General features: G+C 32.9%; 5 protein-coding genes and 1 pseudogene across 5 annotated transcripts; 3 read left to right on the forward strand and 3 right to left on the reverse strand.

Annotated features, from left to right (window-relative positions):
* Window positions 1-1,267: 1,267 nt before the first annotated feature.
* On the reverse strand, window positions 1,268-6,097 carry LOC110998155 (beta-parvin). Its single transcript, XM_022266644.2, has 8 exons — window positions 5,950-6,097; window positions 5,720-5,840; window positions 5,440-5,529; window positions 4,497-4,768; window positions 3,886-4,076; window positions 3,582-3,696; window positions 2,064-2,307; window positions 1,268-1,791 (listed from the first exon to the last, which is right to left on the reverse strand). Exons 2-8 carry the CDS (start codon window positions 5,835-5,837, stop codon window positions 1,715-1,717), a joined length of 1,107 nt encoding a protein of 368 aa, XP_022122336.1. The 5' UTR covers window positions 5,838-5,840; window positions 5,950-6,097; the 3' UTR covers window positions 1,268-1,714.
* A 2,085-nt stretch (window positions 6,098-8,182) lies between these two features.
* Window positions 8,183-10,124, forward strand: LOC110998158 (heparanase). The gene has a single exon (XM_022266647.2). The coding sequence runs from the start codon at window positions 8,307-8,309 to the stop codon at window positions 9,843-9,845; it is 1,539 nt and encodes a 512-aa protein (XP_022122339.2). The 5' UTR covers window positions 8,183-8,306; the 3' UTR covers window positions 9,846-10,124.
* Window positions 10,125-12,331: 2,207 nt separating this feature from the next.
* On the forward strand, window positions 12,332-17,914 carry LOC110998157 (glycosyltransferase 25 family member). The gene is made up of 10 exons (XM_022266646.2): window positions 12,332-12,697; window positions 12,791-13,022; window positions 13,438-13,553; window positions 13,892-14,118; window positions 14,363-14,669; window positions 15,074-15,151; window positions 15,235-15,292; window positions 16,006-16,127; window positions 16,391-16,588; window positions 17,513-17,914. The coding sequence occupies exons 1-10, from the start codon at window positions 12,486-12,488 to the stop codon at window positions 17,670-17,672; spliced, it is 1,710 nt and encodes a 569-aa protein (XP_022122338.2). The 5' UTR covers window positions 12,332-12,485; the 3' UTR covers window positions 17,673-17,914.
* A 201-nt stretch (window positions 17,915-18,115) lies between these two features.
* On the reverse strand, window positions 18,116-19,815 carry LOC110998160 (cytosol aminopeptidase-like). Its single transcript, XM_022266649.2, has one exon. It carries the CDS (start codon window positions 19,772-19,774, stop codon window positions 18,179-18,181), a length of 1,596 nt encoding a protein of 531 aa, XP_022122341.2. The 5' UTR covers window positions 19,775-19,815; the 3' UTR covers window positions 18,116-18,178.
* A 126-nt stretch (window positions 19,816-19,941) lies between these two features.
* Window positions 19,942-24,490, reverse strand: LOC110998159 (titin homolog). Its single transcript, XM_022266648.2, has 3 exons — window positions 24,351-24,490; window positions 22,590-24,053; window positions 19,942-21,516 (listed from the first exon to the last, which is right to left on the reverse strand). Exons 1-3 carry the CDS (start codon window positions 24,418-24,420, stop codon window positions 19,943-19,945), a joined length of 3,108 nt encoding a protein of 1,035 aa, XP_022122340.2. The 5' UTR covers window positions 24,421-24,490; the 3' UTR covers window position 19,942.
* A 1,287-nt stretch (window positions 24,491-25,777) lies between these two features.
* On the forward strand, window positions 25,778-25,886 carry LOC123690605 (annotated as a pseudogene).
* Window positions 25,887-27,199: the final 1,313 nt, after the last annotated feature.

A 27,199-nucleotide genomic window follows, 5' to 3' on the forward strand; every position in this document is an offset into this window, starting at 1 on the left:
ATACAACTACAATATAAATAGTAATTCTAATATGCCTAATAACTAACCTTAAAATTTATTAATTAAAACATATTATTAAAAGGAGTCCCAAGGTCCCGAAGATACTGACAGCGTTCCCCCTTTGAATAGCTAGACTAATTCTTTTTTTTTTATAGAAAAGGGTGCAAACGGGCTGGAGGCTCACCTGATGTTAAGTGATACCGCCGCCCATGGACACTCTCAATGCCAGAGGGCTCGCGAGTGCGTTGACGGCACTCGCGAGCCGCAACGCACTCTTTGTACGAGGTAGCTGCCAGCTCTTCGTTCTCCTGTGATGTCGACTAATCTCATATAAATATAAATTACATTTGGGACTTTTAATCAAACGCTTGATCTACTAATACTCGAACCGAAAACCATCAATATTTATATGAGTACTTATTGTTAAACTACTGTCCACAGCTAATGGCATTTTCCCAAATGCTAAAGATCTGTTAATTTGTAAATTTTGTCCACTCTGTCAACAAAACTAATGCTCTCAACATGAGAGAGAGAAGAACAAGGTTCGCTGGTATAGCACATATGTATTCCACGCTTTACTGCTGCGGCCCAGATAGATGCGAAAAGGACCCCGAGGACCTCTCTGATGCAATCGTATTGGAATCATCAGAGGTGGTTTAGTGGTTTAGTGTATAGCTCACCCGTTTCTCCGAGTAGCAGACTACCGGAAGTGAGGTAATTCCACATACCCGTTGCATTTAGTCACTGCGTTAACGTCGCTATGAATATGTAAAATCTTAAATGTTTTATAAGTTTTAAACTGAATAATTTTAAGCCTTACTCTTCAATAAACACAAGGGTTTTGCAAATACCAAATTTCATTATCATATAGGTACTCGTGTCATTCAACCTTTAATATAATTCCTTGCTTAATAGAGATAAAAATTTATTTTGTGACTCACACGGTGAAACAATTACATTTTAGATTTTTATCCACCTTGCCTACAGTAGCGTAAGGGGACCGTGAAACCTGAAGTTTCGGATTCGATTCCAGATAGCAAAAAAAAATTCCCTAATTGTAACGGACGTGACGGTTAATCTATACGTGGGTTTTGTAAAAATTTACAGTAAGCTAAATGGTATATCCTAAAGCTAATATGGATAAAAAATAAGCACGTCACATAAAAGTTACTAGAATAATCAATGGACTTTTTGGCTTAAGGCGGATCACGTTAAATAAATACCCATTAAATTAAAGGAACAAGTTAACACAAATAATAAACTCAAAGGATGTTAATTTTTTATTTTATAACGTACATATAACTTGTGATAATTATTATGCTGTCAATTATGAACTAAGGCATCATTTAAACGAATAATTAGTGACTCAATATATTAGAACACAACACAGATAACTTAAGTCTAACTTATTAGTAACAACATTGTAAATGAATATTTTAATGTTTATAAACTTAATTTTAATGATTGCTCATTCTGCTTTTGTGATTAATTAAACGCAGACTAAATTTGAGACTAGCAAAAACGTGTTTTCAAATATATAAGAAAAAAAACAAATACATTTTAGACAATAGACAAATACAGGTATCACCTCAATACAAACTGACCAGTTTCGACTGTAATGAACTTAGCAAGTATATAAATTTTGGTAGTATATTATAAAAAATAAGTTTATTAGTTATTAGTTAATTGTTAGAGTATTATGCATTTCGACCGTTTAGGCCATATTTTTATATTTAGTGAAGAGGTTGTATAGCACACGAAGAGTTGATTTCAGATCCAAATTAACAATATCTGAAATAAAAAAATATTTCAATTTGGTAGAAAATTCTTTACATTCGAGCTCTGCTGCACAAATCATCTTTTATCCTCTGATTATTTGTAAAACAAGCTGAAATTTTCTTTTGGGAATAGGTACTTATACATCCAGAATTTCTTCCGAATGCACCAACAATAAAAAACATTGGTGCAAGCTAAATAATAGAAAATAGTTGATACAATATTATTTCATTGTATTAGAACAATAAACAGGTACCAATTTTTTTTTTAAAGTAAACACGACATACCTTCAGGCCTCGCTTTAGGCTTTGCCAAACCGACATCCTGCATCAGTTCAAAGGCAAACGCCACATTATGAACTTTCTGATCGAAGTCTTTCGGCGTCAAGTAGAAATCATAGAGCGGCACGAAGAAGCCCTCCAGAAGTCCCATTAAAAGAACAAGACACACGCCATCATGGAACGGACTGTCTAAGTCAGACACCTCCAAATTTACTTTACTCAGATGTTTGTTCACAAATGTTATTAGCGACTGAAAAAAAATAAACTGTATGTTCCTGGGGTCACTTTGGGACAAGCGTGATCAGTAAACATAATTTGAAAGTACACAAATACGAAGGCGTTGATAGTAACGTAGTGAATTTCTTACATAAAAAGAAATGTGTGTTAGTACTAGTGTACACACGTTAGTGAAACTTCTTCATGACCTTATTTTTTGCAAAATGTTAAATAAAGTTAAATTAGATAAAGGCTTTTATTATCCTAGATATTATTAATATATTGATTTCATTTCCGTATACCTACTAAGATTTTGATTAGAATTCTGTAATTGTTAATATCGTTATTATATATTTTTGATATTAATGGCTTCGAATCTCTTCGAATCAACCGTGGTAGGGAAAAGAAAAAGATGCGCGTAATAGAATAATGTGACGCGTAACCGAAAAATGTGACATAAAATTTTTCCAACGCCGAATAAGAAGTTTCACTTCCAAAATACTTCATATAATGCTTATATAAATGAATGTGTATGGAAAGGGTCACAAGCTAAATACAACTTCTATTAAGAGGTGGTCACGCTCGTCAAAAAGTTTTTGTATAAGAGGGTCATTAAAAAAAACTAAATATTTTTGCATGGGCAACTTTTTTTTCTACATTTAACTTCCCAAAAAAGAGTGCGACTACTCGTATTACAATCTAACCTAAATAAGTAATTTTATGCTGACTTTATTTTCTACAATACTAATTAATAGCTTAAACTATGGTAATGTTAACTAACAAAAATTAAATGTTTAGCTGTTTTGAGACCACTGGGTTCATATACATGCCCATGTACCTGGTGTCTCTAATCAACATAGACTTATGAATGGAATATTTAAATGTTTTTAATAATTTTGCTAACATAGTTAATAAGTATTACTATACTAACAATATATGGACTTATTTATTGGTCTAAAATAATATTTTTATTTTTTATTAATCAAGTCAAAATAATTGAATTCGCTGTTAGAGGTTACAGAGTATGGGCACAAATATGATTGTTTAATCATATCTCAGCTTTATACTTATGAAAAGTTTTTGAGCCTTTTTCCATTAAAAAAGAAATTTTACAATCTGGACATAAACTAAAGTTTCCTTACGTTTGTGGTTTATTTATGCAATAATTGTAACAACAATAGTAGAGAGAAAAAAAAATACACATTTACAAGATTTAGACTCTTATTGATAGGTTTAATGATAAACTTGTTTATTAAGTAGGTACAGTCTGTAAAAGTTATTTACAGTGGAAGAATGTCATTTACAAACCTTTTTAACAACTTGCAGTTTATCGGGTGCATGGTCAAACAGTGCATCAAATGCATCCCTCTCACATCGCATGCCCAACTCATCATATGTTGTTGTGATGTCTTCTGTGTATGTCCTGTATTAATTTTAAGTAAGTTGATCAAAAATTGTACAGTATTTTGAAAAAAAAAATAGTAAATTTTAAGATTAGTATAAGTCATATTGTATTTTTGGCAACTGCTGATACAGCAAAGAACTTAATTTTAAAGACTACCAAATCACATTATTTAATAATATAAATACAGGTTTTATGCTTTTTACAAACCTATGAGTGAGCTGGTTTTGTGCGTCCTTCTTGACAACAACAACACTGACACTGACATTCTCTGGCAACCTGATCGGAGCACGATAGTGACGAGCCAGAGCCACTAATAAGTGCAAAATTGAAACCAAATTCTTAGAATGAACAGATTCCACACTCCACTTGGTAACAGGTTGTCCTGAACCAAAAAGTACCTGGAATATGCACATAAATAATCAAAACAAGTTTGAAGATAAGTTTTGACTGGATTAACACTTTATTTTAAAATTTAAGGGAAACTTAACATTAGACTTGACATGACATTGAAATAACATTAAGCATGACTCCCATACAAACACCCTAATGATTGTTTTATATGGTTTAGGAGTAATTTTGCATTGTTTTTATACAAGTCACAATAAATCGTTAATGGAAGCTACTTTCCTCACAGACAATTTTGCATATGGCACTTAAATAACTATGTCAACTTCAATATTCATGTAATCACAAAAAAGGATAGCCGAGGTTTAAAAGACAATCTCAGGAATAAGGGTATTAGTTAGTACATTATCAAGGGTCATATTGTTATCACTGATGAAGATATTAAAGGATTCATTAGATTCTTCTAACAATACCTTGTTGACAGCTCGCAATACAACTGCCAATTTTTGTCTCTGTCCTTCTTCACTCTGCGTCACTTCAGGAACATCTAGTTTTGTTTCTTGTAATTTTTCTAGTAGCTTCTGCAGAACCTGACCATCATACAAATCTTCACTAATATCCTTTACAATAATTCTCTGGGCTGCTAACTCGTCATTGATCCAATCAATCAATACTTGGATAAGTTCCTGAACTCTTGGTTCTTCTAAGGAACGGGGTTCAATTATGGCTCTGGCTTCATTGTCCACTGAAAGTAAATGTTGCATAAAAAATTATAAGGAATTATTCACACCACATTAATCAACGGAAGTTAGTACAAAAACAAAAAATTACCATCATTTTTAAAAATACACTTAATCCATATTGAGTTTCATACTCTCTCCATCACAAATGTGATTTGTCATTGAATCATAATAAACAATAAAAACTTGATAAACTGGCAATTACCACACACATGTTAATAGCGGGTATTGGCATTGGACTATACTATGGTTTGGAGTACTTAATTTAGTTTACATACAACATTTTAAAATATATACATATTATTATGCATAAGAAAACAACATTGTAATAATAATGATGCATCTCATGACCATGCAATAGCAGTCTTAGTCTTTCTTTGATAGACTTGACTATTTTAGCTTAGCATTACCTAAGGATATTTAAAAATAATTATACAAAATTCTTGCAACAGCAAGTGATATACTAGCAAGCGATAATTTTAATTAAGAGCATTCATTCATGTGTTAGAAGTTATACTTCTTTGGTGTAAGAATAAAAAATAGTAAAAATTTACTCTCATCATTTTACTGTAACACACCAAAAGAAAAGTAACTTTCAAAAAGAATTATAGAGATTTAGTGTATGCAAACTGATGAGTGTTAGGCCAGCTACAGCCAATACATGACTAAAACTTACATAAGCTGTATTCTTCTGGTGGAATTTCTGGAGCTGTTGGACTTCCTGGGGAATCAATGGCATATTTCCCTTCCTCTTGCACTTCTTGCACTACAATTATTTACACTTTAATGACTCATTAACATTAAATGCCATATAATGTTAAATTCTAACACTTGATAACTACTTTTACATAAGATATTTGTATATTGATCACTTAAAAAATCTATCAAAAAAAAAACAGATGCCATCTGTTTTCCACCTACACAAGAAATTAGGTAATTAGGTTGAAATACTACACCTTCCTTTATGCGTTTCTTACGCCCAATGGTACCAATTTTATCCCAAAATGACTCGTCTTTATCATCCTTCTTAGGTAGAACAGGAGTACGGGGAGATTTTGGGCGTGGCGAAGACATTTCCTAAAGAGTTTTTCCTCGTATCAATTTTGTATTAATAACCGTTAACATCTCGATTATACATATAGATGATGTTTTCGTAATAAATCAATAATGAAACCAATCAACTTACCAAAATCAAACCAATCAAAAATAATACAAAACTCTTAAAAATAATTTAAAATTAATATAAACACATACTATTGCATGTTTGTGATTCACAATTATTTTAGTAAAGTTGTAAACTATGTTAAGATATTTTGGCTAAAAGCACAGATTACTTACTAGTTGATTTAAAGTCAAAACAATTTACTCTATGGTGAAGTTAGTAGATGCCTTATGACGATGGCATTGTACGTCATGAAGTACACTTCTACTTGAAGTTACTAAAAAATAAGCGCTCGATGCATCATAGTCTATAGTCTCAGGGCTCACTAAATATGTTTTGGTAGGGACAACACTGATTCCACGCATAATAACGAAAGGTTCTTCATTTGATTCGGTCATGGCGGTTCGTCTCTATCGGGAATAGCTATGTACGAAATTTTGAAGCGCAAAGGTATTACATCCTTTTTCCCATAACACTCGAAGAGAATTGATGTCCAGAGAATAATGAAAGCAATTCTAAAGTACAGGAGTGTAAAGACATCGCTTAAAAATTTCTTACTTTTAAGAGGAATACTTAAAAGAAAAGTGACGTGTAATTAAAACGCGCAACAATGCTAAATTATCTTGTGTTGATGTCACCGTAAGATTGTAAACATCGTTATATTACAATCTATCCAGTAAGATTGTAAACTATCGATAGATTGTGAACCGTATCATTATGATTGCAATTTAACGTATTATTTTTCGCTTGATTGTAATCTATCGATGGGAAGCGGTCAAATTGTGAACCGGCGTAGGACGGAATGCAACTCGCGCTCTGATTGGTTGAACGGTATGTGCCCCCGTCACCCCCGGCCACACGTCATATTTGTTTGTTATTTCTATTTTTATAATTTGTGCTTAAAGACATAATAATTGTTGATTTTTTTGAAATTATTAATCAGAATTTGTGTATGTAGAATAAATATTTCGTTACAATTTGTTTCTAACATATGTCAGGATTTCTAATTTCCTATTAAATAATAAATTTATTTTATTTAAGTGACACGTCTATTTCATTTCTAAATGAAATGAGACCGACCAATCAGGAAGAACTTGCAGACAGTTGATAATTTGACGCGGGACAGATTGTAATTTAACGGTTTCACTTCGGTAGATTACAATATAGCGAAAAATTATGCGTTAAATTGCAATCATAATGATACGGTTGACAATCTATCGATAGTTTACAATCTTACTAGATAGATTGTAATATAACGATGTTTACAATCTTACGGTGACATTGACAACACTGTTACGTCATAATAGTTAGTGTAGAAAATAAGAGTTAGATCACATACCCATTAACCATTACTTAGTATATCCACGTAGACTAACCACCACGTACTGTATAAAAACTGACACGATTTCAATATTATGCCTCGGCCAGGATATAAAACTCCCATCAGAAAGATTATAATTTAATTTAATTTTTATAGTAAGCCGTAGTGCCGTTATCATAAACATACAATTTCATCAGTATTAAATGGTTTTTTTTTGGTATTTTTGATTTGGGATTCCCAAACTATGTTTTGATGTGATGATGGGAATGTAATTGTTGGCGGTAGTTGATAGTTTGTTCAAATGACACTGCGTTATCGATACGTATACACACACCTGCAATGCACGTGCACACGTAGTACGTACATAACACACGTCCACCTGACACACATCTGCTTAATTCCTTTATCTTGGTTTTATTAGTGTTGTTCTGGATATCGATAAACAATTATTCCTTTTTTTATTCCAAAGAAATAAAAGAAAAGAAAAGTATCGATATTTCTAGAGAATATCGAAACCATAAATATAATGATGAGGTATCGATATCTATATTGACTTGGCATCACTTTAGTTTCAATAACTATGTTAGTGATGTTAACGTTGTCTTGGGGGATTTTCAGGAGATACATTACTTAGTTACTTTTTTCTTCCAAAAAATCGCGCAATTCTATATTATAATCTATGATAAAACTCGACTCAACCAACACACTACGCCAAATTAAACTCTAAGCGTATATATAACAAAAATATGAAAAGGCTTTAAATTTTTAAGATCGAAGTAAAAGCTATTGAATATTTATTAAATGTTTTTAATGCCTATTTGAAGTTACTTCTCGAAGACAACGGATCGATATTTAGTCATATTTGAAGTTGGTCTAGGGGGAATGTTCTGTAGGAGTTTGTAACCCTGAATGTTACAAGCCACGGCTGTGACGTGACGATTGACATTTGACGGCTCAGTGCTCAGTGCTCACTTGTAAAATGTAAACTGTATTTTGTAATGGTTAAGTCAAAAGATTTACCCGTAAGTTTTTACAACTACTAAAACAATATTAATTTAAAATGTTATCAAACAAGCAATTAGTTATAGGATGTTCTATAGCTTTCCTCAGTAATATTGCATTATTAGCGTTATTCGTTCAATATAATATAGGAGAGAAATTTTACATTACCATTAACGATCAAGATGTAACAGTGATTTTGCCCGAAAATTACCTGAGCATAGGAATAGACGCCTCCGAAATTCAAGATTTCAATAAAATTGATTTCTCCAATGAAAGACTTCTAAGTCTTGCTGCATCTCTTTCACCAGCAAGGCTTCGCCTCGGAGGTACAATGTCAGACCGCTTAATCTTTAGTCCTAATGACTTACCGTCAGTTTCTTGTGATCATTGCCCACAAACTGCTGTAAAGTCATTTTGTTCTAGCCTTAAAAAAATGTGCAGGCACAAATTCTTACCATTTTTTATAATGACTGGACCAAAATGGACTGAAATAAACAATTTCTGTGTACGTAGTAATCTAAAATTGATGTTTCCTTTGAATGTTCTTCTTCGGGATGAACATGAGTGGAGTCAACAAAATGCCATAGAAATTATAAAATTTTCGAAATCAAACAACTATGACATAGACTGGCAGCTTGGCAATGAACCAAACTCATATCGTCATGTTTTTAATAAAACTATAACTCCACATGCCTTAGCCCAAGACTATAAAAGGCTTCGAAAACTTCTAAACCAGTCAGGGTATAAACACTCTTTGCTTGTTGGCCCAGATACAACAAGGCCCCAAGATAATCATCCAAACTGTCTTAAATATATGGTGGACTTCTTAGGAAATGCATCGCATTATATAAATATTCGATCATGGCATCAGTATTACCTTAATAGTAGAACAGCAAAGCTAGAAGACTTTTGGACTCCTGATACTTTGGAATTGTTAGATATTCAGATACAGACTATGAAAAACAACACACAACCATATGGTAATATTCCAATGTGGCTTACAGAAACTAGCAGTTCCTATGGTGGTGGAGCACCAGGACTATCAAATTCCTTTGCTGGTACTCCATTGTGGTTAGATAAACTTGGGCTTGCAGCTAAAAATAACATTACAACAGTAGTGAGACAAAGTTTCTTAGGTGGTAATTATAGCCTTATTGATAAAGATCTGAGACCCTTGCCAGATTGGTGGGTGAGTGTTTTATATAAGAAGCTTGTGGGTAATAAAGTCTTAAACCTAACAAGCAACAATTCTAAATTTCAAAGACTGTATGTACACTGTGCAAATAGAAACTATACAAATGACACAACAGCCATAACATTATATGGTATCAATTTACAAATGGAGAAAATTAGATTCCTAGTCAATGGAACTGCTTTTACTGAAGATGATTTAGTTATTGATGAATATATTATAAGTGCTCCATCAAATAATAGAAGAAGTAAAACAATTCTCCTTAATGGCTGGCCACTGTATTATGAGTCATCAATGCCAGAATTTAAACCAAATGAGCACATCCACACAAAACATATTTCAATGCCTCCATATTCAGTCGGCTTTTGGGTAATAAAAAACACTACCATCAAAACTTGCATATAAGCAGTTTTTGGTGTCAAACCAATTTCAATAAAATCAAAGGATTTTTTTACAAAAAAATGTGATTTTTCAGTTTTTCAATTTCCCACACAAATATCTAATAGCTTTAATTTATATAAATGAGTCTATAATTTGTAGAAACTATGTTTAAGATAGAATCTGTCACTTAATGCAATTTCCTGTGATTTTACTTGAGATCTTTTAGTATTTTGGGTTGTGTATATCTCATTTTTGTATGAAACAATTTACTGTCTGGTGTATGCCGCTCTGAAAAGCAGACAGTAATAACTATAGTAACCAAAATAATTTGTTTATTATAGTTACTACTGTCTGCTGTATACTTAGTATAATTATATTTGCATTTGCATATTGTTTTAATAGCCCCTAAGAAATGTTACATAATTTGTTAATGTACATTTTATATATATATATATTTATTATTCTAATAAGTAGAATATGAGTGTGTGTCAATGATGTGTGTTGATTTATATACAATGCCGAGTATAAAACATGGAAACATATCTTACTATCACAGGTCTATGTGTTACAATACCTTAGTATTAGACATTACAATACTATGTGTTAACACACTCATCATTTGATTGTGGCCTAGCCAGGCTATAAGCCAGGCCATTATTTGTTGTGGTTCACTGGAGCAAAAGTAATATAATGTGAACTACTTGCAAATGTGCAACTATTTTTTTTCTGAAACTATTTTAACAATAGATTATTTATTCAATGACAATAGTTACTCTTCTTTAATATTGTTATTCAGAAATTTACATAAGCACAGACAGTTATATCAACTGACCTTATAAACATTCATTTAGCATTGAACCACATTAAGGTTGTTTGATAAGTTGTTCTCTAAATCAATATCAATACTTATTAATATTGCACATTTTCTTAATACAATATATGCAATGATTTATTGGTGACTATTGAAAGAATTTATTTCATTGCTTTTAGAAACTTAATAGAACTTGCATTTTTAATTTCTATATTATGTTAAGTATAGATATACAATAACATCTACAGAACAGACAGAATAGATGTTTACATTCATTGAATGCATTTATTTATTCATGTGCATTATAATAAGATATATATATATATTAATTATTGCCTAATATATTTAAGTATAAGTTCTACTGTTTAGTATATAAATTTACAAAATATTTTTTATAGTTTGATATTTTTGCTTAATCTGGACATGATATTCATTAAGTAAGTGAAATCATGAAATTTGTCTAAATAATCTGTACTACCATTGTACTGTACGAAAGCCTTTGAATTTTTTTGATTAGAATGATATTTGTATTGTAAATAATACAAGAATATTTGTGCTAATTTTGTTTAAGACTGAGAAAAATAAACACAGTGCCTTTTATATATGTACCTAGTTTATAAACATTTTATATGCCATCTCATTTTTTTTAAATTTAATTAGAGACTTACAATATTTAATAAATAACCTATTTTATCAAATGTTTGTTTATTTGTATATGCTCATCTCTGAAAATATATAAGAGAAGATTTTGCTGTGCTAGCTGTTACAGTAGTTAAGGATGCATTTCTCAACTCCCGGTGTTGTTGAACCCCAGTTATGCACCAATGAGATTTGAATGACAGCAATAAGAATGAGATAAAATCAACTAATGTTTGACCCGGCATATGACTTATGATGGTAGTATACAACGCCAACCGGATGCTAAACCATAAGAATTTTGGGTCCAATCAATAAATCAGTCAGGTTATTGGCCTATGCCATTGGTCCTGGCTCCTGCGGTAGTCATGAGATATATTAATTACGTTTGCAAATTTCAAGTAGACATAGCGGGTAGTAGGTTTTACTGTTATTATGTAGTGTGCGATTTAATAATTTATGTAGCGTTAATAAATAGCAAAAAGGAGATTTTAAGTAAAGCATAGTCATAGAATAAATTACAGTAATTCATGAAATTAATTTATTTAAAATATAATAAGCGTTTTTGCCACCCTACAGCCAGCCTTTGAACGTGACGGGCGATGGCTGACCGGCGAGTAGCGACCGCTGCAGTCAGTCAAACTGAGAATTAAGAAATGGCAACTCCAAGTGAGTTCTCCAACGCGTGTAAGGCAGTGGCGGCTTGAGACAACATCACTGGCTGGCTGTAGGGAATAGGGATGTGAAAAATATAAATATATATAAAAATAGTTCGGCTTTATCTACCTTGAGACTACGATACAACTTTAATATAGGCTCAAACACCATATAATCGATTAAAATCTATTTTTTGTGTCACGTGATAAAATATGGTTTATCATACGGTTTTTATTAAATTTATGGTTATATAAAACTGTACTTATCCTGGTCAAAAAGTCAAATCGATCATTTTGATCCATAATAACCAGTATAATATGTACTGTATTTTACGGCGTTGCTTAAGCTGCTTGGCTACGTACGTATGAAGAATGAACATTGCATTGCGGCTACGGGCTAAGTCATATGATTGTCATTTGTCACACCAAGTCCGGCGGGCTATACATATTGTCTTGTAATTTGCACTTATCATTTTTGTTTGAATTTATGCATTTATTTTTTGGTTAATTTTAAAAATAAGGAGAGCCTCCTTATTAGACTGTCTTGTTTATGTGTTTAAAATGTTTACACGGATTATTAAAAGTGTGTTATGTATTACTGTTATTTTAAATATAGTAACTATTTGCAATGGAACTATTCAGTACCTAAAACCTAGTGAAAAATGGCCTACTATTGTTATAACAAGTCTTGTTCGCAACAAAGAAAATGCTTTGCCCTATTTCTTATCCTGCTTACAAAAAATTGATTATCCTAAAGATAGAATTATAATATGGTAATTTTCTATTATAATATTATTTAAGATTTTAAAAGTTAGTGAAAAACTTTCTATTTACTACAATCTTCACTTGTTAAATATTTATTGCAGGTTCTATAGTGACTATAATTCAGATAACAGTGATAATATTCTGAAGGAGTGGATCAGTTCACATTCTTCAGAGTATCATGAAATACATATTTCTACCAATACAACCACAGCTTTATTACATCCTGATCAAGAAACAATAACACATTGGAGTGCATTGAGATATCAACATGTAATACAACTGAGAGAAAAAGCCCTTAATTTTGCAAGGAATGTGTGGGCTGACTATTTATTTGTAAGTAAATGTTTTACCAGCAAGGAGAACCATGTCTGCAATTTTTACTCATTATAACATCAAAAATGAGTAAGAATATGAAAACAATCAATATACAAGATTCTATCTTGTATAAACTTATATATAAACAACAACTCAAAATTTTACTTGTTTACTTTGAGCGTGACTACTTTTGTAAATTCAAAGTCAAATAGCATTTACTGATTGTTCTTTTATGGACATAAAGAAAATAACAACAAAAATGAGAGTGTCAATTGGTTAAAAAGTTTAGAAATGCTCTGCTAAAATTTGGCATTTCTTACTAAAAATATAGTAGAAGTTATATCTTATGTTAGGCTTTTTTAGTCTTTTAAAACTACAATATTTTGAGCATAATGCAAAAATTTGCTATAGTTTATAAAAAATAATTTTTCAGATGCTGGATGCAGATGTTCTATTGTCGGAACCATTAACATTAAAACTTCTTATAAATAAAGACTTAGCTATCACAGCACCTATGCTTATATCAGATGGAGCTTATTCAAATTTTTGGTAAGATTTATTTGCCTTATGCACTTGATTATGCTATAATGGTAGACATACATACAATCTTTATGTGTGGTCCTAGGCCCAGAAGTCCTCCTGGATAGATTGAGAGGCTGAAAGATGACTAGCTGCTTTCCTTAGCAATAAATCAATTTTGATATTTCAAACACACTTTGAAATATCAGCCTTTTGAATTGTTGGAAAGTTATAGGTCTTTCAAAAACACACTACAACTTCAGAATTAATATTTATGTACCAACCTTTTAATTTTTACAATTGAGTTTGGTGCATAAATAACTAGTGTTTATATTGTGTTTTCATTGTGTGAATGGTGTGAATTACAGGTGTGGTATGGACGAATTCTATTATTATAAAAGAACTGAAGAATACAGACCAATATTGAAACGTAAGGAAATTGGATGTTTCAAAGTTCCTATGGTTCACTCAGCTGTTTTAATCAATTTGAAATCCAAAGATTCTGACTTGCTTACTTATGTGCCAAGAAATATAAAAGATTATGATGGCCCAGAAGATGATATAATTGCATTTGCAGTAGGAGCAAGAAAAAATGGTATACTTCATAGATATTTAGTCTTATAAACTTTAACATGTTTTTGTGCAATATTTTTATTAAATCCAATGTGAATTAACTTAGGAGTTTATAATCATATTTTACTTTATACTAATGTCCTTCATAAGTTATTTAAAATTTGTATCAATTCATCAAATTTATATTCATGCTATGTATATATGTAAAAATAGTAAATTAATATGATCAAAACCATGTTTTAAACAATAATTATCCTATTTTACAGGGATCCCCATGCATATATGTAATGAGCATATCTATGGCTTTGTGCCAGTTCCGTTGGAGAAAGATAATGATGACGATGATAAGGAAGAAATGTTAAATGTCAAAATGGAAGCTCTTGGAAATGAAGTATATTTGCCGCTTGATAAAAATCTTGCAAAATATGTGCATTATCCAAAAACAACTGAATTGAATTGTACTCAGATATTCATGATAAATTTGGAAAGAAGGAAAAAAAGACGAGACCTCATGAATGCTAGTTTTGTAGAACTTGGCATAGTTAGCAAATGGTTCAAGGCCATTGATGGGAAGTAAGTTATGTACTGATAATTTGTTTTCTAAAATCATGAATTAGAACCACAAACTTTTTCTTACTATGTAGGTAATTTAAAACTTTATAATAATGTTAATGAAAAGCTATTAACCATAACCTGAGAAATAGACATTATATCCCTTGATTGGTTGAGGTTAAGATTCTAAACTTCAGAACTCAGAAGAACTCAGAACTTCTTACCGCTAATATATTAAAAATTGGAAAGAATAATACAAGTGTTTTATATTTTTTTTCTAACTGGGTATTGAACTGGAGATCTAAACTGGAGTTTAATGCGACAGATAGAGTGAAATCTTTTTACATTATATAGTTTAAGTACATAAGCTGCCATAAGTTTTGACATCCAGCCACAAAAATTAAATATATTTTCACTTATTTCAGGAGTTTAACCAAAGAAGACATAATCAAGAAGTATAATATAAAGCTTTTACCTAACTATGAAGATCCATACCACAAAAGGTAAATTATATTTAAATTGCCTCTATAATTTATGTGGTTCATACATATAGTTACGGTTAAGTCGAAATTAATTTATATTACAGGCCAATGAAAGCGGGAGAAATAGGCTGCTTTTTAAGTCATTACTTTATTTGGAAAAAGGTGAGTCTTTTTATTGTATAAATGTGTTCATTTTGTATAATTAGACAGGAGTAATTAATTGGCTGAGTTTTGTGGGTATAAAAGCCATCGGAACTGGTCCGGTGGTGCCATAGTCTTGGCCTCAGATTTCTGTATCTGATCCGGTTTCGTGATGATAATTTTCTTAAATAGGCAAATAGGTGATCAGCCTTGTAATGCCAAGAGCCGAAGAGTCGAACCTACGACCGTCAGGGTTCAATTTTTAGTAAGTGATGAATTATTTGAAAACAGTTTTTTTTTATTTTCACAATATATAGATAGATGTAATAAAAAATCGAAACCATTATAATCAATCGTTATATCCATACAGTTTAAATGACTCATTTTACAAAGGTTTATCACGTACATAATATAAATACTACAGATCTAAGAATAAAGGGTAATCTAAGGGTGTTTCTTTGCAACGAATTGTGAATAAATAAAAATGAATCGCAAATTGTGTCGCTAAGGGCAAAACTCGAAAATGGTTGGAACAATTCGAATAGTTTTGTTTGTTTGTTACTTGAACTGGAGGGACAGTTTTTATGGAGACCAAAAATTTTCATGGCAACCAATGTTCCATATGTTAGTATGTATGTATCAAATACAATGTGGTACAAAAAAGGTTGCATAAGTAAAAAATAATATTAAGCCGAAACGATGTTTGCTAGTAATAATGTAATTTAACTTTTTAGATTGTTGAGAATCACTACAATACAACACTTATACTAGAAGACGATATACATTTTGTGCCATATTTTAAAGAGAAATTTCTTACTGTGTTACAAGAAATAAGACAAATTGATTGGGATCTTTTGTAAGTATTATATTCGCAATAATAATCGATAATCTTTAAACTTAAAAGGTTAAAAAAATTAAACCGATTCCAGCAAATCAATATACGTATATTCAGGAATTGTGTATCAAAAACTATTTAACAGATTTTGATGAAACTTTGGCTATTACATAAGAGTATGATTTATCTAGCCCTAGAAATGTGGATAAACAAAATTTGCAATATGGACTTGTTAATGGTAATATACCGAAGATGTCTGTTAAAATACCAGTTTAATTTTGTAGGTACATAGGCCGCAAGATACTTCTTGATGATGAAGAACCTTTCGTAACGGAACATACTGTAAAACCCAAGTATTCGTATTGGACACTGGGTTATGTATTGCGGGAAAGTGGGGCAAAGAAATTATTGGCAGCGGATCCATTATCCAAATTATTGCCTGTTGATGAATATTTGCCAATCATGTTTGACCAACATCCTACGTAAGTCTTTTCTATTAACTCCTTTTACCAACTCATGTTAAGAGCTGTGTTTATTAAATTAAAAAGAAAGAGTCTACTTATGTACACGTGTTAAGTTATACTTCTTTGGCGTATGAAAAAAAATAACTAAGATGTAGTAGTGATTAACGATAAATATTAAAATTAATCAAATATATTTTATTTTTATCACTGTCGTATATGAAATTGATTTAAAAACACCAAAATACTATTGATTATTCACACTGTTTAATTGTACTGTTACGAAACACGTGTTCTAAATTTAAAAATATTGGAATATATAACTATGTTAGTTATCAATATCCATGCCACCTAGACCTATCTTTACGATGTCGAATTTAGGTGTTGGTGTACGCGCGCATCGTAAAAATTCACTTACATCATTTTTCTCCATCGCGCCAAAAGAAGTATAACTTCAATAAAAGCTAATTTATAAGAGCACCAGCCACCGAGGCATATGTAAAAAAAATATAGAAAAAATTCAAACCAACCCAACATTATAACTTCTAATCTCTTATTTCTTACAATAACAAAGAATGCTAAACTTGTTTCATCACCGGACATTAAGGCAGTGTACGTAATTCCATCCTTATCGCCTCGACGTCCGTCATTCGACAAGCGCGTTTTTTAAAACACAATTCATCTCGGGTCCATGGGCGGCGGCATCAATTAACATCAGATGAGCAGGAGGCTCGTTTGCCCCTTTTGTATACACACGTACGTAATAAACATACAATAATCTATATATGAAGGCAACTAACATGTAGTTATATGGAGCATAAAAAAAAAATAAATAAAAATAAAAAATTAACCCGATAATACTAATACAATCTATTATCTATGTGTAATAAAATGTACGATTATAGTATTGTCTATGGTAATAATTCGTTATAATAATTGTTTTAGTACTCAATGGGTAGAGCATTTCCCGATACGTGATCTAAAAGCATTATCTGCGGCCCCACTATTGGTACATCCAACACACTATACTGGAGAAGATGGCTATATAAGTGACACAGAAGACTCCATCATAATGGACCCTAAAGTTGAAAGGACAGACCTGTAACTTTAAATTTTTATGCGATATTTAGCCATTTATATTTCGTAATATTTACTATTTTTAATAATTTTATTGAGAAGTAATGTTATATCTATAATAATAAGTAATTTACCAAAGATTTTATATTCATTTAGAGAATCTCTATACTTATACGATGTATGTTAAATATTTTAATTAGCTATTTTTTTATTGAATTATAGCTATGGCCATAATAAAAGCAAAATAAGATTTAATATATTTTGAGGCTTTATATTTTTATACATTTCAATTGTTTTTAGAAATTTAGTTTACATATTATAAAAAAAATGTGTAATTTAAGTACAAATATGATTCGAAAAATATGTATTTGTCATGTAAACTATGGGTGCCATGTTGCTTTTGTATTAATAAAATTTAATTACATTTTATCTGTGTATTATTATTAAACCAAAAAAAACAATAGAGGATTTTAAATGTTCTGATTTATTCATTCACAATAACATTTTAATGACGTTCATTCAATAGTTTTGTTATTATAACTTAGAATCGGACAACATTTGACAAATGAGCTCTATGACAGTGCGAGTCGGACGTCCGGTCATGCCCCGGTTAAGATAGGGAAAGTCGTGACCTCTAGTAAAGGCGACATTGTATGTGTCTAAATGTACCCATTTGCCATCGCAAATAAATTGTTTTAAAAACGCAGCACAATTGGGTGAATCACCATAGATGTGCCGAGCTGTGTTTGCTACATCTGCTATGTTGCAGTCCTTTATACGTTCTTCATAAAATTTCCATAAAGGCATACGCCAAATTCTATCACCCGTTTGACTACTTGCGTTCTCGATATACTTGTAAAGCTCTTCCGAGTTGGAGTAGCAACCGCACGCAGCTTCTCCCAATGTGTGCACCAACTCTTTTGACATTGTACCGATATCTAAAACAAATTTAGGCCAGTAATTTCTGGCGTATACCAGACTATCCGCAACTAATAGACGACCTTCTCGAGATGGAAGTCGTATATGAATTGACTTTCCGTTCGCACAATAAACTACATCGCCAAATTTTGGACTTTTTCCGTTAGGCATTAATTCACACAACGGCAAAATCCCTCGAATATTGATAGGTAACTTTAACAACGCAGCTGCTCTTGTAATTGCAAGAACACAGGCAGCTCCAGCCATATCTCCTTTCATAAATTGTAATTCTTTTCGAGGCTTTAGGTCTAGGCTTCCGCTGTCAAAGGTGACTCCTTTTCCAATCAAAACTATTGGCCGACTGCACTCATCGGCGCCATAGTAACTGATTTCAACGTATAGTGGAGGTTGAATCGAAGACTTGCCTATAGCAACAAACCCACCCATTTCGTGACTTGCAGCCCAACCTTTTGTTTTTACATCCACATTAATATCTAATTCGCATAATAAATCTACAGCTAATTTAGCAAATGATGTTGGCGTTAATATATTAGGTGGCATCTCTTGAAGGTACCTAGCTAAATTTTGTGATTCCGCTTTTACTTTTCCAACATTCCAACCAAAAAAGTCACAGTCGTCAAATAATTCTACATTACATTTAGGTACAACTTGTTCATGTTTAGGTGATTTATATTCCTGAAACTTCCACACTGCTAGATTAGAGCCTTCTGCTGCAGCTTCGGCGTTTCCAAACGACTCTACGTGAATTTCTGATGGCTTAAACTTTAAAAGAGCATTAGAACCAACGCCCGCGGCCACTCGAATTGCTTCTTTTCTTTCATCGAGATTTTCAATTTTATTAAATGCTAAACATTCAGTACCTAATCCAGCTACAACTACATAAGCATAAACTGGATCTAAATCATAAAATATTCTACAGTCACCTAATCTCGGTATCGGTGTTAATTTAAGTTGTTTCCATAATCTTCCCTTTGTTTCACTATCATATTTTTGAGCACTTGCTGTTAATATTGCAGCTTCTCCTTGAACGTTTTCATTATAATATACACCAAGAACAAGCCCCTTGTCTCGGACAACACAAGCTTTAGGATCATGTAGTTTTCTAGGCTTAACATAGGCACAGTCTGTGGGATGATTCCGGAATTCTGATATTAGTCGGATGCACTGTTTACTGTATGGAAACCTTAACATATTTATTTTAAAAAACACAAAAATTTTGTAGTGTTGATATAAAAAGTAATCACGGCTTACTAGATTATAATAAAAATACAAAACAAAGTACAACAGACAATTAATTTAAAATATCACACGACATTGAAAGTCTGTAAAAACGAGGCACATATTGTCTTTTTTAGAAGGTCAAGAAGCCTTTTTCATAAGCCAGCTAGGATAGTAATGGCTTACCATTTGAGGGATATCAAAAAGCACAGTCTCTTGTAACTGTCTATATATAATAAGAATCAGTAAAGGAATTGCAAGGCGTTCATCTTTAAAGAAATATACCCAAAATGCTAATATTAATAAACATAAATCAACAGTGTAGTCAATAACTGATCTAACATTTCTCTTTGCCTTTTGTTCAAGTTTTTGATAGTCAATTGGTATAAAAATAGTCGCCCGTTCTGTTGTTCTTAATATAACTTTCGCATTATCTACATTTTTAAAATTTTCTTTTTCAGTTGGTGGTATTTTTTGTTGTTTTACTAAAACTGTTGAAGTTTTTTGTTCTTGCCTCGGATTTTGTTGTGGTCCTATATTTTCATTGGTTTTTTGTTGTATTTTTTTAATAGCCGGTTTTTTCTTTCCTTTAATGTTATTTCTTGTGACTACTCTAGTGGATGACGTTGTAGTTGGTTGCTCCGCAATTCTTTCTTTCTTTAAATCGTTCATTTGCTTTTCAGCTTCTTGTTTTAGGTCCTCAGTGTTAAGTAAAAGAGGAGTCTGAGGTCTCTTATGACTACCATACTCTTTCACGATGTTTCCGTAATAGTCAATAACTGTTTTTCCCTCATCATCTAATTTGTCATCCACTTTTTCAATCACAGTCGGAGCTTTAATTTGCTCTGTTGTAATGATCTTTTTTATATTCTCAGTGTCCCTTCTATTTAATATTTTTGGTAAACCAAACGGCTTCTGCACGGGCATTTTTGTTATTTTTTTAAAAATCGTCATTTTTTCTTCTTTTTTAGATTTTTCTTTTCCGCTCACTTTTTGCTCAGATTTTGGCGCAGTTTTGTCACTATTTGGAAAGACTTCCTCTCTGTGTTTAAGTATAGGTTTCGGAACAAAATTTGGATCAGGAAGGGGTAACGGTTTAACTAATTCTTCTGCCGACTCGTCTTCAACTTCTTCCATAGATTGATCCAGAGAGAACTGGTGTGCAATTTTATCTCTAGGATTATATGTTTCTTCATCATTTGAATAGTGACTTTGTCTGTCTATGTCTTCGATGAGGCTCTCAGCATCTTCATCTGAATATTCTTCACCTGTTGAAACGGTGCTTGCCGTATAGTCTTCTTCAAATGACATCTGTTGCCATTTATCGTTTGAGTCTTGAGATACTTGTCTGTCTTCCGCCTCAAATTTATAATGTTTATTTTCAATAGAGTCAGTTTGTATGAATATGTTTGGCGTTTTTAATTTAACTTCCGTACTTTGTTCATTTATTGTATCGTTCGTATCTTTAACATTGGGAGCTGCTGCAGTTGAAACGTTAATTTTAACGTCTTTCTGTTTGTTTTGCTCTTCTTTCATAGCCACAGCTTTATAAAATCGCGCCATAGCTTGTTCGTGTAAAAGTTCTGTGGAACTCACCGCGTTTCTTAATGATTTGAATGGCATCACACAGCGAGTGCTTAGTTCGGGGGCAGACAAAGAAATAGGCGGCGGCGATATAGCGTCTTCCAGGTCGAGTTGAAAAGATTTTCTTTTTTCTGAAAATTAAAAAAAAATGTTATTAAATTTGATGTACACCTTATTTAGTTTACCTTGTTTATCTATTATATATCTATAATATCGCTAAAAGGAATTGAGTTCATAATGCAGTATACACAATATAGCGATAAACTAATCAAATCTTTACAACACATTCCTATATTTTATTGCGTAAACTATTCAATACCTAAACAGGTATCAAGAGTTATTTAGAACATTATTATTCTCATTTCAAAAAAAGTTTGTCTTATGTAGCTAGTTAAAAAGTGTTAAAAATAAAATTGGCGCGATCTATACTGTTTGTTTATACTCTATAGTAACTTCCTTTTGATAACTGTTAAAACTGCCTGTTCCTATTGTAATCCCTGTTATATTTAAACGATAAAACTTTTTCAACAAGTAAATTATTATTCAATTACACTCTGCTAACAAACAGTACAAAGTATCCATTGTTTTAATAATGGTTATATACCTATATACAGTACCGTAAGTGAACAGTTGCAACCGGCAAATAAAAATTAGCCGCTCGCTTAATTATTTCTCACAAAATACTTATTAATCGCTAAATGGCTTTTCTAATTGATTTTATCCTCTGGAGTCGAACTCAGAATATCCGGCCGAAATATATTAAATATCATGTACTTTTGCAGATGTATACAAACAGAATCCAACAAAAAGTTTATACATTCGCACATCATTCATGATTGGTTGCATCGCAATCGTTAATAAAAATAATATTACCCGCCTTACGAAATAAATATTTGAACAGACGTAAAGAAAAAAACTGTTAAACAGTTCACTTTCCTGCTTCTTTTGGTTACCTTCCAACCATAATAGGAATACGTTTAATCTCTTGAGATTTTCTCAATCCAGATAATTCTAATATAATAATTACTACTACTATGTCATAGATTAATTCGCTTTGCGGCTATCGTAAGATATTTCCCTTATATATACATAATGTATAAATACACTAGATTATATAATATTGTCATTTATTTGTCTTGTTGCTAGGCCGAAAAGTTATGTTAGTTAATTACATCGCAAAGCGTGATTAAACAATTACACTTACCAGCTTTTTCCGCTGACTTGTCGGTATTTGGATAAAGTACCAGCATAAATTCATTGCTTTCCGACTGACCGCGATTAGAACTGCGAGGCCTACGACGTGGTACAGGTGATGCTGCAGAAGACGGTAAATTTTCTAATTCAGTCGGTTTTGAAGGCGACGAGGCTACAAGACCGCGCTTTCGCCGTGGCGCTGGAGAAACAGGAACTTCATCACCAGTTTCACGCATAAGTACATCGGTAATTATTTTCGATTCTACTTCTAAGAATTCCATATCCACGGGTCTACCTGGTATTCGGATGGGTACAGATTCAGCACTTGGTGCACTCATGCCATATGGACTTTCTGCTTTTACTCTAAATTTATATTCACTTCCTTCGATTAGATCAAACAGGGTTACGTTTGTTTTACGACTTGTTGTTGCTTTTAACCAAACGTTCCAACCAGTTCGAAAATACTCCACCACATAATTGCCTATACGACAACCGCCGTCGTCTTCCGGGGCCTCCCAGTCCAATGTCACGGATTTATCAACTTGTCTCGTAACAGTAACCCGTTGAGGAGGATCTGGAGGTGCAGTGATTGTTACTAAAAATGCAGCCGTGTCTTCACCTATACTATTCTTTGCATGTACTTGATATTCACCCCGATCACTGCGTCGTGCAGAATGTATTTTTAACATTGAAAACTTTGGGGTATTCGTAATTTCCACACGCTTATCGGGAACTATTGGTTGGCCATCATGTCGCCATTCTACGCTAGGAGAAGGTTTTCCAACAATTGTTGTTTTCAAATACACTGTTTCATTAATTTCGTAAAGTAATCCATCTTCGTACTGCCGTGGATATCGTAATTTAGGGGCCGCTTCTAGAGTTAGTCGTGCTTTGGTGACGGTGTGACCTAAGCGGTTTGTAGCTGTACATTTAATTTCACCTTCATCACTAGGGAGAGTTTGATGAAAAATCAGAACACTGGTGGACTCAGTTGTGGAAATAGCAGTTCGTCTACTGCTAAATATTTCGTAATCGTCTTTAAACCAAGCTATCGTTGGAGTGGGAATGCCGACGAAAGATACACGAAACTCTGTTTTATCGTTTTCTAATGCTATAACATCATCTAACTGCTGGAGGAACAAGGGTGGTTCGTTTTGAATTCGGTCAGAACTGACGGTTAGTACGTCAGATAATTCGCTAAAGTCTGAGCGGCCGACTCCATTAACAGCGGCTACGCGAAACTGATATCGATGCGGTGGTTCTAGACCGGATAATACTAATTCTGGTCGTAGAACTACGGGAGGAGAAGTCCGCACCCAGTCCGCTGAACCGAGTCGATTACATTCGACCTGATAGCCTCGTAGCGGTGCGCCGCCGTCGTGAACCGGCGGGCGCCACCGAAGAGTGATTGCATTTGGCTCTTCATCTGATGGTATTGGTATCACATCCGGTTTTCCCGGTATGGCCGGGCGCCCTGAAAATCATTAGCATATAATCAGTAATTGCCAATATACCGCATATACCAATAAAGAATAATTCATGTCGATTACATCACTCTTATCAAGCTGTGATTTGGCATTACCCTTTCTGCAAAATTAGACATGTGATTATAGTTACTCGAATACGAAACGTCTCACGATTTGTTTTGTTGTGGCACGCTTGAGACCACTGTGAGCGATTTTAAAAATAGATGTATAGGCTGGGTCGGCATGTGTCGTGCACGTGTGACGTGATAGCGTGGGTGTCAGTGTGGGGTAGTTGGTATGTTTACCTGCTGTCTTCCAGTGGACGTTTTTCTTGGGTTTGAGGCCTGCGTGCGAGGTGGAGTGTTGGTTGCCCATAGCGGCAGCGGCGCGCGCCGATACACTGATCGCAACGTCTGTGCGTTCCCAATCCCGCCACCCCGCGCACCTCGTGCTGGGAATAACTCAGAACGCCCGGATACATCTTGATCATCTATGGATGACTTTTCAATATTGATTGATGTTTGATTTGCTAAGCGAGAATGTTTTGAGTATATGCATTTGGTATGCGACATATTAATGTATATGTTTAGCTTAATTAAGGAACTCATTATTGTTTTATTCGTGAGTGATGCGACAAGGTAAAATATTATAAATTATAGCTTGCAAAATAGTGAAGATATTTTAAGATCTTTCGTAGAACGACATCTCTTGGCCGGAGTAAATTGTTAGTCGTTTTTTAAAAGCTCTGATCAATTCTATAGGTTTGGCCTTTGCAAGTGCTGCATGGCATTTTCGGTAGATGGCATGCTTCACCGTCCGCAATTTTATTTTTGTAAAAAAGGTTTTTTTGAAAAGCATTTTTTTTCCAGCTTACTATTAGCGGAAGAACCATAGTAGCGGACTAACCGAACGTTATAATTAGGTAGACAAACATCTTTTTAAGCTATAATGTGCGTCAAATAGTTTCATTATTTTATGAATGAACATTTAACATACAACATTTCCTTCAAAATAGTATTTTAGTTTACCGTAAACTTTTAATATTAACTAGTACAGTATGTTAATCAAAAACACAAAATTATTTCAACCATGATGAATGAAATGCATTGATAACCTTTCATTGTCAACTAATTAAATTCTGTTTTTTTTTCTTTTATGTATTACATTAAAAATGTTTGGAATGTTTACTTTCATTTAATAAAAAAAAAAAACTATTTATGAAGATTTGTAATTTACCCACAATGTTATATATAGATAGACATCTATTTCTGTATTGTGCTGTCAATCTTCTGAATAAATAGATTTTATTATTTAACTATTGATGTGGTCTAGGAGCTTTGATTGGAGCGGTGTTGGCCTAGTGACATTCCTGTGCGTCTTTCATCCCTGAAGTCGTAGGGTTCCAACCCTAGTGCACCAGTAGACTTTATGTCTATGTTGCATTTGATACTCGCGTGTCAAGTGAATATCGCGAGGAATCCTCCTGTGTATCAGGCAGTGAAGGCGGATTGTCTACAAATTACCATTCGTTTATTAAGAGTTAACCCTAAGCAGTAATAAGTTCACCACCATAGCACTATTAATTATTTATAGATTAGCGATTATTAAATGGCCTAAGTTTACTCCAAATATATAAACGTTTATTGGAACGAAGTGCCTTATCGCGTGCGAAAGGAAAAATATTAGACCAAAAGTTGTAGTTGTTCTATTTTATATTTTCCTTAAAGCTATCGCCAACGTCCATACCACGTTGAATACACCGGTTCTCGTCCGATCAGCAACGTCGGGCGAGGTCAGTACTTGGATGGGTGACCGCCTGGGAACACCTCGTGATGTTGGCTTTTTTCCTTTTCGTAGGGATAAATGAAAATTATTTTTGGAATCTCTTAACTAAATTACACTTTTTTTTTGAGACATCAAAAGCACACCCTGTACAATAATTGCGGGGTCCCTAGTTACCTTGCGAAATACAGTTAAATCATCAACTATTTAAAAAAAAAATCCACGAAAATATCATTAAATTCTGCGAATTCAAAACTAGTACTAGTGAACTAATTTCACAACGAATACAGCTTATACAAGGAGATGAAACAGATGAGACTGAATTAAAATATCTGAACAACGACATATGTTTATTAATTGTGTATAGGCTATTTTACTATTTAATCTCTGCGTAGCCCAACATCATCCTACTTCATCTTTAAAATTCCTGGTCTCTTAAATCTTTAATAGACGATGAAATATAATATTGGTGTCGAGAAAATCTGCCATACTGTTATGATAATAATTAAAATATAAATTAATCGAAAGGAACTTTGTTCCATCCGGGTGTCTCTTGACACCTCTCTAGATTTAAAAATCTTTATTGATACTTTGTTAAAAATCTTTACTGTCTGTAAAAAATATATTTACATAAAACTGTAAGATCGGTTGAAAAACGTGTAGAATCATACGACCTACATCGCATTGGAACGACGCCAGCTGACGACCGAACATATAGATGGTTCATTCTCTCAAGGTGACATTGTATCTATCCCACAGGAATCTGGAGTAGCTGGAGAAATTTACATAGTCGCATTACAACCTCTAAGCTTATATTTCTGTAATCTATTGAAAAGCGTTACTATCAGACTGCCATTACAACAGGGTTCAATAATTAATAAAATCAATTTAATTAAATCACTAAAAACCGTGAAGACTTTAATCTCTCTCTCCGCGTATGTGTGTAGGTAGTCTGCCCGAATAAGAAATTTGGTATTCAGAAATATCCGTCGTCGTCTAGGACTGATATAAGGGGTCATAGTTTACGCGTATTATAAGTGATACTGAGGAACATGGGATTCCTATGTTTTCTTTCATCGCACTTGGAACGATTACGTATAAAATAAATTCATCAGTAGACAGCGAAATGTGGTGTAATAATTCTCTAAAAGCTACCATAGCTAGCTGTATAGAGGTAGATTTCTCACTCTTTGTACTCATTTTTGTAATTATAGGTTAATTAAAAACAATATAACTGTGCTTTAAACTTGTATGTCTAATTAAAGGAATCATTGTGCAATAAACCTTTAAGTATACAGGCTAAGAAACAACCGCATGAAAATTTGGTTCAACCGCACAAATTATAATATGATTATTATCTCATGGTTTAGAC

Source organism: Pieris rapae, chromosome Z (genome assembly GCF_905147795.1).
Source record: "Pieris rapae chromosome Z, ilPieRapa1.1, whole genome shotgun sequence".
NCBI lineage: Eukaryota > Metazoa > Arthropoda > Insecta > Lepidoptera > Pieridae > Pieris > Pieris rapae.

What these genes read in the sequence shown, in the direction of transcription:
- LOC110998157 (XM_022266646.2), top strand. Translation starts at nt 12,486, where the DNA reads ATGTTTACACGGATTATTAAAAGTGTGTTATGTATTACTGTTATTTTA. An exon ending in AAAGATAGAATTATAATATG is followed by an intron (nt 12,698 to 12,790) that starts GTAATTTTCTAT and finishes TATTTATTGCAG; the next exon opens with GTTCTATAGTGACTATAATT. An exon ending in TTCAAGGCCATTGATGGGAA is followed by an intron (nt 14,670 to 15,073) that starts GTAAGTTATGTA and finishes CACTTATTTCAG; the next exon opens with GAGTTTAACCAAAGAAGACA.
- LOC110998159 (XM_022266648.2), bottom strand. Translation starts at nt 24,420, where the DNA reads ATGGGCAACCAACACTCCACCTCGCACGCAGGCCTCAAACCCAAGAAA. An exon ending in CGTCCACTGGAAGACAGCAG is followed by an intron (nt 24,054 to 24,350) that starts GTAAACATACCA and finishes AATGATTTTCAG; the next exon opens with GGCGCCCGGCCATACCGGGA. An exon ending in CAAGTCAGCGGAAAAAGCTG is followed by an intron (nt 21,517 to 22,589) that starts GTAAGTGTAATT and finishes TTTAATTTTCAG; the next exon opens with AAAAAAGAAAATCTTTTCAA.
- LOC110998158 (XM_022266647.2), top strand. Translation starts at nt 8,307, where the DNA reads ATGTTATCAAACAAGCAATTAGTTATAGGATGTTCTATAGCTTTCCTC.
- LOC110998160 (XM_022266649.2), bottom strand. Translation starts at nt 19,774, where the DNA reads ATGTTAAGGTTTCCATACAGTAAACAGTGCATCCGACTAATATCAGAA.
- LOC110998155 (XM_022266644.2), bottom strand. Translation starts at nt 5,837, where the DNA reads ATGTCTTCGCCACGCCCAAAATCTCCCCGTACTCCTGTTCTACCTAAG. An exon ending in TAAGAAACGCATAAAGGAAG is followed by an intron (nt 5,530 to 5,719) that starts GTGTAGTATTTC and finishes AAATAATTGTAG; the next exon opens with TGCAAGAAGTGCAAGAGGAA. An exon ending in AACTGCAAGTTGTTAAAAAG is followed by an intron (nt 2,308 to 3,581) that starts GTTTGTAAATGA and finishes ATTTTTTTTCAG; the next exon opens with TCGCTAATAACATTTGTGAA.